General features: G+C 43.4%; 1 protein-coding gene across 5 annotated transcripts in view; it reads left to right on the forward strand.

Moving 5' to 3' along the window:
- Positions 1-1926: 1926 nt before the first annotated feature.
- The window catches only part of TRIM55 (tripartite motif containing 55), a 37435-nt gene continuing 24436 nt past the window's right edge, over positions 1927-14925 (forward strand). For all 5 annotated transcript variants that reach the window (XM_086740887.1, XM_010115852.2, XM_086740890.1 and 2 more), the window contains exons 1-4: positions 1927-2182; positions 2607-2779; positions 9308-9473; positions 11207-11302. In XM_086740887.1, the coding sequence (XP_086597013.1) occupies positions 1994-2182; positions 2607-2779; positions 9308-9473; positions 11207-11302 (624 nt within the window). In that variant the 5' untranslated portion in view covers positions 1927-1993. The remainder of the gene's footprint in view (positions 2183-2606; positions 2780-9307; positions 9474-11206; positions 11303-14925) is intronic.

The following is a 14925-nucleotide window of genomic DNA, read 5'->3' on the forward strand; positions in this document are numbered from 1 at the left end:
TTCCTCATCTAATTCAAAGCTCCTTATTAAGGAGCTTAAAGCAGGTTAAGCAGGAGCTTATTAAAGCAGGTTTTGATGCGCAAGGGGCAGCTGACTCAGAGTTAGGAGGGAAGGAATGAGGCGTTCAAATTCCTCCAGACACGAAAATCACCTCTGACCTGGCCACAGAGGGGAGGGGAAGAAGAGAAATATCTTCTCACTGCTGCCAGAAAAGGCTCCCTGCCAGCCCTGCCAAAGCCCCAGCTGTCCGTGGCTCAGCTGCCAGAGCAGCTTCTCCCGCTTGGCTCTGCGCTCTTGTCTGCAACAGGCGGCCGAAACAAAGGTGTGATTTCAAACAAGTTTAACTAAACTATCACAAATTTCTTGTGAATGCAAGACTTCAGAAAAATCTATTTGTTTTTTTTTTTTTTTGACTGCTGATAAATGTATATGTTTATGTAGGGGAAATTCCAGCTCAGTAGGCTGCAAATGGGTACAAGATTTCACCCAAAGACTAAAAAAGTACCCAAGGCATTGAAAATAAAATAGTCAGTAATATACTGAATTTAGTGTCATTCATTAGCATTGCATCTGGAGAATATTCCTGATTTTCATGTGGAAAGCAATGAAAAACTTCACTTTTTGTATTTCCTTGAAGGGCATAATTTTCAGACTGGTTTTGCACACAGATAAAGGGCCCTGCTTTGGAGTTGGGGTCTGCCCCAGTCGCACAGGGGACTCACTCAGCCACTCTACAGCGTATTTCAGATGCAAGCCCTACACAGGCATGAGATAATATAAGCATGTGAGCTTTCTAGAAGACTGTGCTGCAGTATTGATTAAAAGAGAAGAAAATATTCTGATTACATGTACAGTATAGTGGCAAAGTGATTTTATACAGTACATGTGAGAACCTCGGCTTAAATTTGAGGATGAGATATTTATTGCTTGTACAGTTGTGTGATAAACTATTGGCAAGTAGAAGCACAGATGGCTTTCCCTTAAGATCAGGCATCACATGCCACAAATTATCTGGGAAATTGTCATTTTAAAAATAACTCTGGAACAAGTGCCAAACTGAGAGGGACAGCAATGTCTAATAAACAGATATAAACACAGCAGTGGCCAAAACTAAAATATATTTGAATTAAAATATGTGGAGAGAGAGCATATACAATTAGCACTTATTCTCTAGCAGTACAAATGAAAGCTTTTCATACTGTATTTCTTTGGTCTCTTTCTCATCAGGAAATTCAAATAATGTTTTCTGTGCATTTTTAAGCTGCTGTGAAGTTAATGGCTTGAATAGTCATGTTAGACTCTTACGTTACAACTCCTAAAAAAAAAAATCATACTGGAAGAAAGTTAAACACAGCTATAGGCAGGCAACTTTTTTTAACTGGTTTTCAGAGTGGTGACAGGTTCATGCCCTGAGACGGCTGAGCTCCGGCGCAGCCGTTGCTCCTATTGTCTTCTCCAGCAACTGCATGTGCTTCACAGCTTGGAAAGGCAAGATCCTGGAGCCTGCCGAAGCATATGGGCAAAATTACATCCTGAATTTCACGGCCATGGCTGCTTGCTCAAAATAGAGTATTCATTAGGCTGCAGCATGTGGCTGGCCAGATTGGGGCAGCCCTGTGCTCTCCACTGCCGTGCAGAGATAAGGAGGGGAGCGGATTGCGTTTGCTTATCACTTGCCCTCCTCCTCCTCAAGGGGTGAAGGCCTCCATGTGTGAGTGAGGAGAGCCAGGGCCCCACCAGCCACCCCCCCGTCCCCCCACCAGCCGTCACCTGTCCCAGCCTGTCCTCCTCTCACGCGCTTATATGGGCACGGCAGGGTGGCATCTTGTGACGCCACGCTGCTAAAAACAGCCCCATCTCCCTTCGGCTCCTCGTTTAAACAATGTCCTCTGGCCAGACCAACCCAGAGAGCCCCTGATCGCAGCACAGCCTTGGACTTATTTCAAGGGAAATTAACCTGGAAACCCCTCCTCGAGGCCGTGATCCTGAGCATATGCCCCTGGAAAAGCTAGGGATGAGCACCTCCCTGAGCTACAAGTCCTTCTCCAAAGAGCAGCAAACCATGGATAACCTGGAGAAACAGCTGATTTGCCCCATCTGCCTGGAGATGTTCACCAAGCCTGTGGTCATCCTGCCCTGCCAGCACAACCTCTGCCGGAAATGCGCCAGCGACATTTTCCAGGTAGGTTTCTTCCCGCAGAAGGCTCTGCTTCCTGAGAGGCACTGGCTGAAATTAACGGAAAAGCATTACGTTCACACGTTTCAGGAAATTGCTTTTAACAGTTGGTAAGACTTGGGGGGGAGCGATTTAAAGCAGAAGTTGAGCGTCCCTAAGGGCCAGGGCTGAGCTCGTAGCAGATTAAAGTGTCACCTGTTAGCAGTGGGGACATGGATTAACGTGTCACCTGCCAGCTGTGGGACATGGCCGCATGTGTGAGCTGAGGAACCGGCCCCTCACCCTGCAATTGCCAGGCGCTTTCTTGGGGGTGGCTTGCTGGACCTACAGTTTGCTACAAGCATGTTTTGCCCCCAGTGCTTTAGAAATGAGGTTTTTGTGATCTTGCATGGCCTTACTCACCTCTCCTTGTGCTGCTTGGCAAGAGCAGGCCTCCAACCCCTACCTGCCGACCCGGGGAGGCACAACTGTGGCGTCGGGAGGCCGCTTTCGCTGTCCCTCCTGCAGGCACGAAGTGGTCCTTGACCGGCACGGCGTCTACGGGCTGCAGAGGAACCTGCTGGTGGAGAACATCATCGACATCTACAAGCAGGAGTCCACAAGGTAACGAGGGAGTGTGTACCCTTCAGAGGAGGCTTGCCACAAAAGCAGACATGGCTTAGGGGACTGGTGGCCTTTGGGCTTTCTGTTTGGCACACCCTGAGGTTGATTTAGTTAGTTTCCCTCTTGGAAATGCAGAAAGGGATCGTGCTGCCATGCATGCCTGTCTGTTTGCTGTGCAATGAAGTCACCTCTCACTAAGCACAGAAAACCCTGTCCAAATAGATGCTGAATTTCCCTGCTTCCACTTACAGCAAAGGATTGTGCCGTGCTTATTTGCATGAGCAACACCTACCCGTGCAAGCAAAGCCCTTGAGGTCAGCATGGCTACTCACACAAACAAGGGAAAAATAGCCAAGTTCAAACCATTTATTTTAAAAACAGTTCAGGCAATTCTTATTTGTTTTTAAGCTGTGTGTTCTCCTGCTAAAGAAGGGAAAGAAATTTCAAATCTTGTTAGAAAATCCTGAGGGACAGATAGCGCAAGCAAGAAGAAAACTGAATTTCAAACAGAAAATACCCTGCATCATAATGTCAAATCAAAACTCAATTAAAAAAAAAAATCTCCATTTCTGTCAGCTTGGGATATGAACTCATGAAATCAAGTCTTATTTAGGACTCCATAAAAGAGAAGGAGTAGCCAGAAATAATATGTATCAGTGCCTTGTGGCTATGCACCAGAATCAGGACCTCAGGGCAGAGGAGTGGGTTAGTCGTAAAAAGTAAGATTACTCCTAAATATTAATTGCCTGCATTAGATGTGTAATGGGTTCAGCAATAGAAAAATGTTGTGTTATTGTCTCTTTTCCTGGGATGGATTGGACACATGATACTACTGTGGGGAACTTAGTAAGGGCAAAGCTAAGCCCCAGGTTGCCAAGCAAGTAGCACTCACCCAGGGAAGCCACCTGTTGTCACCAGTGTGCACCCGTAGGGCTGGTTTTGTATGGCAAGGTGTTTTGTGCACCTGAAGGAAGGTGTAATCCTGGCCATGCTCCCTGACAGTCTTCCCATCCCAACCCAACAAGGAGCTGGGTTTTGCAGGGACAATGAGGTGATATTGCCAGAGCAGGTGGACATAACCATCAGAGCCCAGTGCCTGGGATGGCTTAGGGCACTTCTACCCTCCTCTGCCAGAGGAGGACAGTCCCCAGCAGAGAGGATGTTTTGGAGCCGCGTAATGGCTTTGGCTATTTTCAGCTGTTTGAATCCCTTCGGGGACTGTTGTAGCTGGGCGTAGGTAGGAGCTCCAAAGCGTCAGAGAGCACAAAGTTGGCTTAAAAGTGTCCTTTCTTCTGGCCTTCACACTCAGTGCTAAGGGAAGGTCAGCTTGTGTGTGTCATTGATACCCAAATATTATTTTAGTCAAGAAAATCTCGGAGGAAATGAATCAGCAAAGTTATGGTGGTGGACTTTGCTTTTGACCAAATAAGCTGGACATGTGTGACCTCATGCCTTTCCTGTCATTTTTTTTTCAGCTCAGAGTTCTATTTAACTTAAAAAAATAAAGAGATGCAGCTCTTTTCCCTGTGTAGGTCATGGGCAATTAGAACAAAATTTAGTTAAACAGAAACGTAAGAGATCTAATAGATTTTTTTTAAATTCCATGAAAGTAAAACACAACATCATGACTAAAAGGGAATAGTAGAAAGAATATAAATATGAACATCTACTTGCTTAGATATTTGTCCAAAAGATTTGTTTATTTAGCCTGTTTAAGGTGCTAATTTAACCTTCACATATGTCCTTAGAATGACAGTTATCATCAGGGTTATATAGCAGCAGCAATGCATAGCAGCATTATCTAAACTATTTGGCACTTTGTAGGCCTCAGCTGCTTATCTCCCTCCACCTAACATTCCTCAGGCTCCCATGAGACGGTGAGCAAGATCTGCCATGGCTTTATGCTGTGCTGTCCCACTGAAACCAAAAAGTCAAGAGAAATCAAGGCTTATCCACTTCTTCCTTTTGTACCAATCTTTCCAGACTGAGGGCTGGGGTCTGGCAGAGGTGCATAGGAGGAAGGGTGAGATGTGACCTTTGCCTCCTTTTTTCTTCCCAAGACAACCCTTCAAACTGGCAGCACCTGTGACTTCCAGACAGGACCCTCATCTCCTTGAGTCCTCCTGTGGGTACAATTTGCCATAACTGCGCATTCCAGAGTGATACCAGCTCCCAGCTGCATTTCACTTGAACCTAGGAGAGTGAAGAAAATTCAGCTAGGGAGCAAGCTTTGTCTCCTGCTTAGGCAAAAATGATTTGTTTCTCTTTTTTTTTTTTTAATTTGAGTTTCTATTTGAATTAAGGAATTTATTTTTTTCAAATAAAAGCTGGGGCAAGAGCTGGGCTATGGGGTTGTGAGTCGCTGCCTAAGCCCTCACATGCAGCCCCCTCCTGTTACTAGAAATCACATCTTATGGTCTCTTATTCCATTGCTCATCAAATTCCAGCTGACAGCAGCATAGCTTGTTGCCCAGTTTAGAATCTGTGAGCATCACAAGGAAAGAAATATTCAAGCAGAACATGGCTCCTACAAAGCTTTAAAGGAGGTCAAAGGACTGAACTGAGTGGAAATAGAGTTAGCTAGAATATTAAACCAGTGTTTAAAAGTCTGTAGGCTACTGGTTACCCAAACTATCTGAGGAACATCAGGGTGCCTGCTGCCACCAGGAAAGAGTAGCTACTGTGACTTCTTACAAGTTCTGTCAGCCTCTAACAAGCTCAACCAGCTATTCCTGATCTAAAACGTGCTTTGGTCTTTGTTACCAGCTGAATCTTGATCAGGGAGGGTTGAGCTCTTTTTCTGGATTGCACCTACTAGAGAGAGCCCTAGATACAGGCTGTCACAGCAGCCCTGAGCACAGATGGAGCAGTGTGTGCATCAATGTGCACAGCAGGGACCAGGCACTGTGCTGAGAGCAGCGTGCGTGGGCTCTGTGATGGTGGTGATGTACTGTAGGACAGGGTAGCCAGCACAGAAGTAGCCATCCCTGACACCTCAGAGGCCTCAGACAGAGGAGACATGGGTGTCCAGTACAGACTGCAGAGATGCAGGGATGCCTGGGGATCTCAGATAGGCTGGGCTGGGGATATGGATTGCTAAGCAAGGGAGCTACAGGAGGAGCTTTGCAGACTGTGCAGGGAAAGAGGTGAGGAGAGAAATCACCTGGATCTTCTCCAACTCCCCAAGGAAAAAAAGTCCCAAGCTCACCTGTGCAGGAATCCCTATGTCCATATGAATTTTTTTGGCCTTCTCATTTTTCAAGCCCCATTTCTACCCTGGGTATTGATGGGCTTTTCACTGCTTTTGGAAGAGTCCATTATTGTGGTTCATTTTCAAGGACCATCTCCTCCAAGCTCAGGAATGGTCCATCCCCTTATACAGGAACTCAAGCAATGGTGGCAGGATACTTGCATTGATAAACCAGGAGCTCCTGATAAAAATAAAACATTAAAAAAGGAAGAAAAAAAAAATGGTGGACAGGTGACTCAGAAATATTTTGAGACACTGTCCAAGCATATACAGATGAAGTTAGGAAAGCCAAAGCCTACCTGGAACTGAATCTGGGGAGGATGTGAAGGCTAACAAGAAGAGCTTCTACAGGTACGTCAGCAGCACAAGAAAGATTAGGGCAAGTGTGGGCCCACTGCTAAATGGGGCAGGGGCTCCTGTGACAAAGGACATGGAAAAGACCAAGGTACTTAATGCCTTCTTCACCTCAGTCTTTACTGGTAAGATCAGCCTTCAGGAATCCCAGGCCCACAAGGCCAGTGGGAAAGTCTAGAGCAAGGAAGACTTACCCTCAGTGGAGGGGGATCAGGTTAGGGAATATTAAAAAAAAAACAGACATCCTGATGGGAGGCACCTGTGAGTGGTGATGGAGCTGGCTGATGTCATTGCATTGATAAGACCAAGGTCATTGTTAAGATCCTCCTGAACCTTCTCTTAAGCAGGCTGAAAATCCCAGTTCTCTCAGGAGACATGCTCCAGTTCCTTAATAATCTTCAGGGCCCTTTGCTGGACTCTCTCTGCTATGTCCGTGTATCCCATGTACTGGGAAGCCCAGAACCAGACCCAGTACTCCAGGTATGGCCTCACCAGAGCTGAGAATCCTCCTCTCCATTGTTGCAAATGAAATATTTCACACAGTTACGATTTACCAACAATTTAAGATTTATTAATGATGTGAGGTAAATCAAAGGTTAAATTTAGCATTTAATCTTTAACCAATTCAAAGATTAAGAAAGCAATTCAGTGAAGTATGTTATGATTAAAACAGCGACTTAATTACAGATTGGAGAATGACAAGATTCACAGTAACTTGCTACAGGGTATCCTAAATCAATACGTGTGTATATATGTATAGACACAAAACACACAATCACAGAGATATTTGGATGCAATAAAATATCTGTGTAGAGGGGAGTAGCCTACAGTTAAAAGTTTCCTCTTTTACTCTATATGGGTAGAGATGTGAATAGAGGAGATGAGCCTATAGTTAAAAGTTCCCTCTTCCTTCTCAAGTTTAGAGTAAATACCCACAATGCATTGGCATTCCTCAACAGGCGATAATTAAGCCTCGAGAAGTTGAACTTTGCCCTGGCCTTTCATGGACTTTGCTGGCAGATGGTCCTTAAACCTCTTTGGTCTAAGGAGGCTTTGCCTGATAGGCGTCCCAGCTCAGGGTGGGATGCTGGTCACAGCAATCCAGGAGAGCTCAATGGGTCTCACTTAGGGTTGCTATTTATAGGGTCTGAGATAATTGACCACCATTTTAAGTTTAGGGGTTGTGGTTTTTGCTACATCTACATAGGCCTAGAGGATGTCTCCTGAAGTCAGGGGATGTTCTGCTAAAAATCTCTCCTTTTGCCTAGGGAGGAGACTGTAGATCTGTTAACTTCTAATCTTCTGTTGCTATCTTCAGGGCCTCACTAGTTCAGGGAGTTCTGCCAGGTTTCATCCAGCACTTTGCGGCACCTTTGAAGGTTGGCTACTTTTGGCTGAACTTGCTTGACACCATTACCTTCTTGCCCTATGCGATGTGTCTTTCATCCTAGTGGCACCGTTCCAGTGTCAGATAGCATTCTAGTAGTTTCTGGCTCTAGTCTTGTAAATATTTGCAGGAAGAGCAGCTATTTCAGGCTTAATTAATCATTTTGAAATTAATTGTCTGTTATTGCCCTCCCATGCAGACCCTCCCACTGGTGCTCTGTAGCGTGAATATATTAGGGGCTGTTTGCGGTCATCTGCAAACAATGTAAAGCATTCCTTATAGTGGAGACACACCTCTTCTGACTAGTGATGAAGTGATTCTGGATTTGACACACTGAGTGCTTCATGTAAATATATGCTGGAAATTTGACCCAAATAAAACAGGCTTACTTCATAAGTTATCTGTCTTATTTCACTTTGGTATATCGTGTCATATTGCAGATTACAGATTTTCCGAATAAGCCCTTTAAATCCAGTGCCCTCCTGAAATTAAAAAGTATGAATGCATGAGACACGGTATTTGGTGCTTGATCTTTTTTTAAACACATCTAATTGATCACGTTCCATTCCCTTCAGAAGAGAAAACCTGTACTTTGTTGTTAAAATATAAATGCCATGTCCACTCTACCAAACTGTATGGAAAAACTCTATTGAAATATAATATAAAATAGTGATTTTTCCATACATGTTAAAAATTGAATAGAATGACTGGTTGCCTTCTTGCTACAGAGCCCTGTAGAATGGCTTTCAAAAAATGTTTCCATGTAATTCCATTAAATTCTACAGTTTTGGAAAACATTTTCTATCTAATGATGGAAAGATACATTTCTATGACCACTTGTCATAGTTCTTATATTGGAAAGATTTAACTTTAACATTAAAAAGTTCAATACTGTATAAGCTAGCCACGTGCCACCCAACTGAAATCAATTTGTGTAAGGCCTTATTTTCATTGCTGGCCTAGTGTAAAGGCCATAAGGACCCAGTTCTGTTTGCTATTGACAGTCCTGACCTGGGCCTTACAAAGCTCATCAGCAGAGATGGAGAGTTAAGGGCATGAAGATCCACAAATACCCACAACTCTCACTTCTAATTAGCCCCCTGAATAAGAACTTTCCTGCATTAAGGGCCAAGTGCTCAACATTTAGCATGATGAACTCTAAAGGAATTACACATGTTTCATATTTCAGACAGATGTTGGATAACATACTAATTAAAGTACACGAGTAGTCTGAGATCAGCCTTAATGAGGGTATGCACGTTTTTAAATGTGAGCGAGGGTTCAGTCACACTCCCAGCTGGAATCCCCACATGAGGTCATGTTACTATATTGTCATCACATCCCAATGTGTCAGGGCATTAAGTTGTGCCGTTGTCTATTTAGTCATCCTGTGTGGCAGGTTTACGTCTACATGGCGTATTCAGGCCAGCCTTAGACACTGCTGTACAAATGTCCCCTATTTCATGCCAATACCCTAAGTGTTGTCACCAGAAAATCATGAGAGCCAAGTTTGTTTTAAACTTGTTTTCTTTTGCAGACCTGAAAGGAAGTGTGACCAGCCAATGTGCGAAGAGCACGAAGATGAGAGAATTAATATCTATTGCTTGAACTGTGAAATGCCCACCTGCTCCCTGTGCAAAGTCTTTGGTGCCCACAAAGACTGTCAAGTTGCTCCTCTCACAAATGTTTACCAGCAGCAGAAGGTAAATATATTTTATTTCACAGTCCTCCCAGCAACTGATAGGACAAATGACAGGAAAATATTCCCACGGACTCCCTGAGAGTTTCCAGAGGGGCCTGGGGACACCTTTGCCATTCCTGTGTGTGAGTGAAAGGCTCACTCAAATCTATAGGAATTGTTTAGAAACATAGGAAAAGAAATTTATGAGAAATCACACAGGAAGTTATTACAGTGTCCCAATTTTTGTTAGTATAGTGAGTAAACATTTTAGACAGCGATTTGATGTGAAGCTGAGGATCTCTCTTTTGAGGTTCCTAATCTCCTTTTCCAGTGCTTTTAGATCAGAAAAACAAGTGAGATTTTCCAGCACATGAACTGGCGAGAGAACAGACCATTACAAATCAAACAGTTATCCACCAGGCACTTTTGCCTTTAAGCATCCCGTTTTTGAGAAAAGTTAAATGAAAAACCTCCTCCTGCAAGTGAATGCAGGAATATTCAATAGTTGGCAGCACAGAATGTACCTAACATCCTCTGCCCTTGCTGTCACTAGTAAAAGACCTGTTTATTTTTAATACAGTGTTAATTTAAAACCTGACTCACTGGGTTATCCTCCTGAGATAAACAGCTCATTTTTCTGGAGGGCCTCAGTGGGCCAAGCAATCAGACAGGCCAAGTTTGCAGTCCCAGCCTCCAACTTTGTCACACAGATGCTTGTGTGTGGAAACTACAAATGAGAAGTCACTTTAGGAAAGTAGTTACAAACATCCGTTTCAATCAAAAAGGGAGAGAGAAGGGGATGAAGTTTCTTGGACCAAATCCATGCCCCCGACCACTCGGGTGATCACGGGTTTGCATGGAGATTTGCAAGCAGTGGTTTCCCTCCCAGCATGCCTGTGGAAAGGGGCTGTCATGCCCAAGAATGGAGGTGTAACCCGGAGGCTGCAGGATGTGTGCTTCAGAGGATCCTTTACAAAGCTGCAGAGGCCACGGACATGGTTGCCTCTGTCACTGCAGCCGTGTGCCAAAGGCCCCTCACACTCCCCAGCACCCTCACTGAATTCCCTAGGGACTAGTTTCTCTGACTCTCCGTTTCCAAGGACACCCCCCTGCCATCTCCCTTCCTACACTCACGCCATTCTCTTCTTCCACTCATGTCCCTCATGCCAGTGGCTCAGCCTTCACCTTCTCCTCCTCCTTTTCTCTCTTCCCCTCTCACCACTGCCCTAGCTGCACTGCCCTTATGCCAGGGGCTCTGTAGCATCCTGGTCCCTCCAGGTCCATGGGCCACCTTTTCTCTCCAGAGTTGAGAGCTACAGTCATCAGGGAAATACGACAGTGCTGTGGTTAGTCCCAGACACTAAAAAAAACCAACAAGCCTTCAAGAGAAAAAGACTTTTCTCTCACCAACCCAAAGGGAATATTTTGGGGCTGTTGAAACATAACACTTCAGACAAAAACATCTAGAAGAGCCTCCTAGAACAAAGTGCTTCCTCCTTTCCAAATCACAGCTTCTTCTCCCTGAAAAGTTTCAAAATGTCAATATTTTAATAGTATTTTGGGAGAGGAAACAAATGTCAAAGTACTAGTGGGTAACTTGTGGGCATGTAAAGCTCCAATTTTCCTCAGTTCTGGTTGAAAGAGGAGCTGATACACTGGTACAGCTCATTTGTCCCCTGCTCCCCAAAGTTAGATATGCACTCTGATGTGGGACAGTGTCTAACCCCCTACCGATTGCTCTCCCCTTACTGCTAGTCCGAGCTGAGTGATGGCATTGCAGTCCTGGTGGGGAGCAACGACAGAGTGCAAGGGATAGTCACGCAGCTGGAGGAGACCTGCAAGACAGTTGAGGTAGGTACCACCCCTTTAAAAGCAGGTATTTCAGTGTGAAGTAACATCTTTTAAACTGATGGTAACAATCATTTTTTAACAGACCTCACTTCACCCACATGCTTATTCCCACTTTGTTTTGCCACCTGTGGCTTTGCTTAGTATCAGCTGTACTGCCTCAACCAAAGGATATGTCCTGCTCGGCACCCTGCCTCTGACATTGGCCACCTGGTTGAGGACAAAGAGTAAGGGTAATCCACATCAGCACATCTTGCTCAGCATTGTTAGTGTCATAGGATATCACTGAAGTTAAAAGCGGATACAGCAAAATGACATCAACTCCCCGTTCATTTAACATCCAACATCAGGTGCCAAAGCTGCAAAAGATCAGTCTGAGGCCTGACTGTTCCTGTGAGTGGAGCCTTAGTCTCAGCCACAGCACGGCTCCCAAGTATGTCAGTGAGCTCTGTTTTTGGTTACTTTGCCTTCTGTGCAGAACTAGTTGCTTAATATACTTGTCTTTAAGAAGAGTCTTGTGTTGTTGCTTGTGAGAGGGAAGAGTTTGGGTTCTTACTGTCAGTCTGGATTTTCTGGCAAAGGTCTTGTCCTGACAGAGCTGGAATTAGTTTTTTGTCATTCAATAGCAGAACTGTTTTTTATTTCCTCCACAAGGTTTGCACCAGTAAAACAAATATAAATATCAGCTCTGACCAATTTGAGCATCGCAGAGCAGTAGGCTGAAAGGAGCTCATGTGAATTGATTTTATGATCAGAGTTTGATGAAGCATCTAGTGAAGGAGCCGTGTCCCACTCAGCCCAATTAGAATTATATTGACCCTTCAGAGCTAGAGCAGAAAAGAGAAACTGCAGAGAAAAAGAAGTTAATGCAAGATGTAGAGATTCTAATTGGTAAGACAAATTGATTCCACAATCTCCGTACACAATTCCCCAAGGCTCCTATTTCCTCAGAGCAAGGAAGAACAGAAAATGGCCAAGTTTGGTTCAAAGAATGTAAACCTATTAGCCCAAGTACGTGAGAAAGTGCATTAGCGGTGGTCAGAACTTCGTAGTTGGAAGCCTTCATGTTGCAAGGATGAAATTGGCTGCTATCAGGACTTTGCAGACAGAAACAAGACTTTCAAGTAGGTTATCAGCAGAAATTTGAATGATACAAAAGCAAAAGCTTATACTCATTTAAGTTGAACTAGCTGAACCAGAAACAAAACTTCAAACATCTAGTCTGAAGCATGCAGAAAACACTGTGCTAAAAATACCCTAATAAATACAACAGTTTCTGAAACCAGCTTCCTCAGAGTCATCCGCTCAGTTTAAAGTCTAACCTTTAAACTCAAAGCCCAGAGAAAGTGCAGCCATTTTACCTTCAGATGTTTTAACAAGCTTTTCACCTTTAAAGTCAAAGATTGCAGAAAATAGATCTTAAATCTTGCCTTGGCACTTCCATGTTACATTTCAAGCAAATCCCATTTCCTACCATACAAGAGCTTTATCTCAGTTGACATCAGTTTGTCCTTGAAGATGAAAAGCTACAGCTGGAGCTGAGAAATGTGCACACATGGAAATAATGCTTATAATCCAGGATTGTCTCTTCTCTCTATTTAACACTTTGCAGAGAACAATAAATATGTACTCTAGCAGAAAATACATGATCATTTTTATTTTAGCTGGAGTAAGAAATAGCCTACAGTTCTATATTTAGCTATTGCTCCTATCCAAGCCTAAAAAAAAAGAGAAAAAATGAACAAAAAAAAATCTGATTTCTACTTGTATAGGCTTTAACTGATTGAAAGGTAGACCAAATTCACATATGATACTGAAAATGTAAAAAGGGAATGTAACATCCTAAATACTGGTAAGCAATAACAAATAATTAAGTACTGTTTAGCTCTTTAAACAATATCAGTCAAATAATGGAGGAGAAATTATGGTGTTTCTTTCAAATGCTAATAGTGTAGACCAGTCAATACAGATACTTCAGAACAAGCAGTGCAACTCATGCTCAGTGGCAAGGACTGAGCTGTGCTTTTCTTACTTTTCCTGTAGCTGTGCTTTAAAATATAAAAAGGCTGAGAAATTTGTAGAATGGAAAGTCATGTATTTGTTAAGCTTTCTCATTACTTGGAATCTGATTAGGGTAATGCCGTCAGGCAGAGACTTTGAATAGGAACATTTTATACAGAAAGAGAGTACTTCAGAAATATTTCAGCATTTGCAGTTAGGAATCTGCTTTGAACTCTGACTCTTGAGGTTCACAACTCTGTAGTATCTGCTAGCAGGAAATATTATACATTAGAGCTTATAGATAGGGAAGGACCTCTCAGGGCATCCTGCTGTCGCTTTCTTGCTCTTTTTCCCCTAACGCTTGTCCTGTGGCAAATGGCACAGACAGCACACACCTGTCTTGAAATTAAGGTTGTTTAACAAGTGTTCTGAGTGACATTTCAGAGGAGGTCATTGTACACTAAACCAAAGAGGAGTCTGGAGCAAGCGGAACTGCAGGAAACACTGGGAGAAAGCAAGGAGAGGAGTGAAAGAGGAGATGAAGATTATTTGAGGTCTGAACAATAGAATGACAACCAGGAACAATGATTCACTTAGTCTGAAAGCTTCCTTATCCGCACCCTATAATTAATGAATCAGGAAATTCTGGGAAGTGGCAAGGACCTCCAGAAGGGCAGGACAAGCATAACCCCCAAAAGGAGTTTTAAATTATGAGTGCCTCTTTAGCCTAGTCTTCCCCATTGGGAAGCAGAGGTGGATACTTGGGTCAATGCAAGAAGATCTGTATTCACGCCCCACCTCTCAACATAAACAGTGATTTTTGGCCACATGTCCATCTTTGAAAGGCTTTCTTCTTTGAACGATACAGAGCAGACTGTCACCACTTGTAGAAAAGAGCTCTGGATGAAATTCAAGACAAAAGCGGAATTCTTCTTGGCCAAGTGCTGTGAATAATCAGTCTTACCACTTCCAAAAGTACTGTGGGACTGTTAATAATCCTAGGTTGCCAGGATCTCATCTCAACATTATGCCTCAAGGGATGAAGATGAGAATTGATTCAGCCTCAGTTCCTAGGAAAGAGATTTAAATAATCACCACCATCCACAAGCAGATACAACCACAAAGAGGTTATGCCCATCTGTGCCCCGGGGCACACAGATGACTCAAGTACTTCTATTTGGTAGACCTCAGACATTATAGATAACCTGTCTCCAATTTCCTGCCCATAAATCCTCCCTTGCAAGTGCAGTGTGTTCTTGTTAGAGAGCGCTCAATAAAGCAGTCATCAAACCCAACCTCCTTGCTCTGTGAAATACACTATGTTGTCTGGTTTGAATGATAAAAGTGTCTCAAAAAATTATGTGAAAATTAGTGCCTAAAGGTAGGATTGGAACCTGATTCCTCCTTCTTGTCTTTGTGCTTTCGTCATACATAATTTTCTTCATGGTACCTCTACCTAATTCAGTGCACAGTAAATGGAATATAATGGACACCTATTGTCAAAATAGAGTCCAAGAGGGTGTATATGAAAATTAAGCCCAGCCAAGATAGTTCCAGATTCTCTGGTAGAAAAATAAAATTCTCCAGAGTGGATTTGAGATGACTACTTCTTTAAAAACCATTCT

This window comes from Chlamydotis macqueenii, chromosome 2 (genome assembly GCF_036417535.1).
Source record: "Chlamydotis macqueenii isolate bChlMac1 chromosome 2, bChlMac1.mat, whole genome shotgun sequence".
NCBI classification, from domain to species: Eukaryota; Metazoa; Chordata; class Aves; order Otidiformes; family Otididae; genus Chlamydotis; species Chlamydotis macqueenii.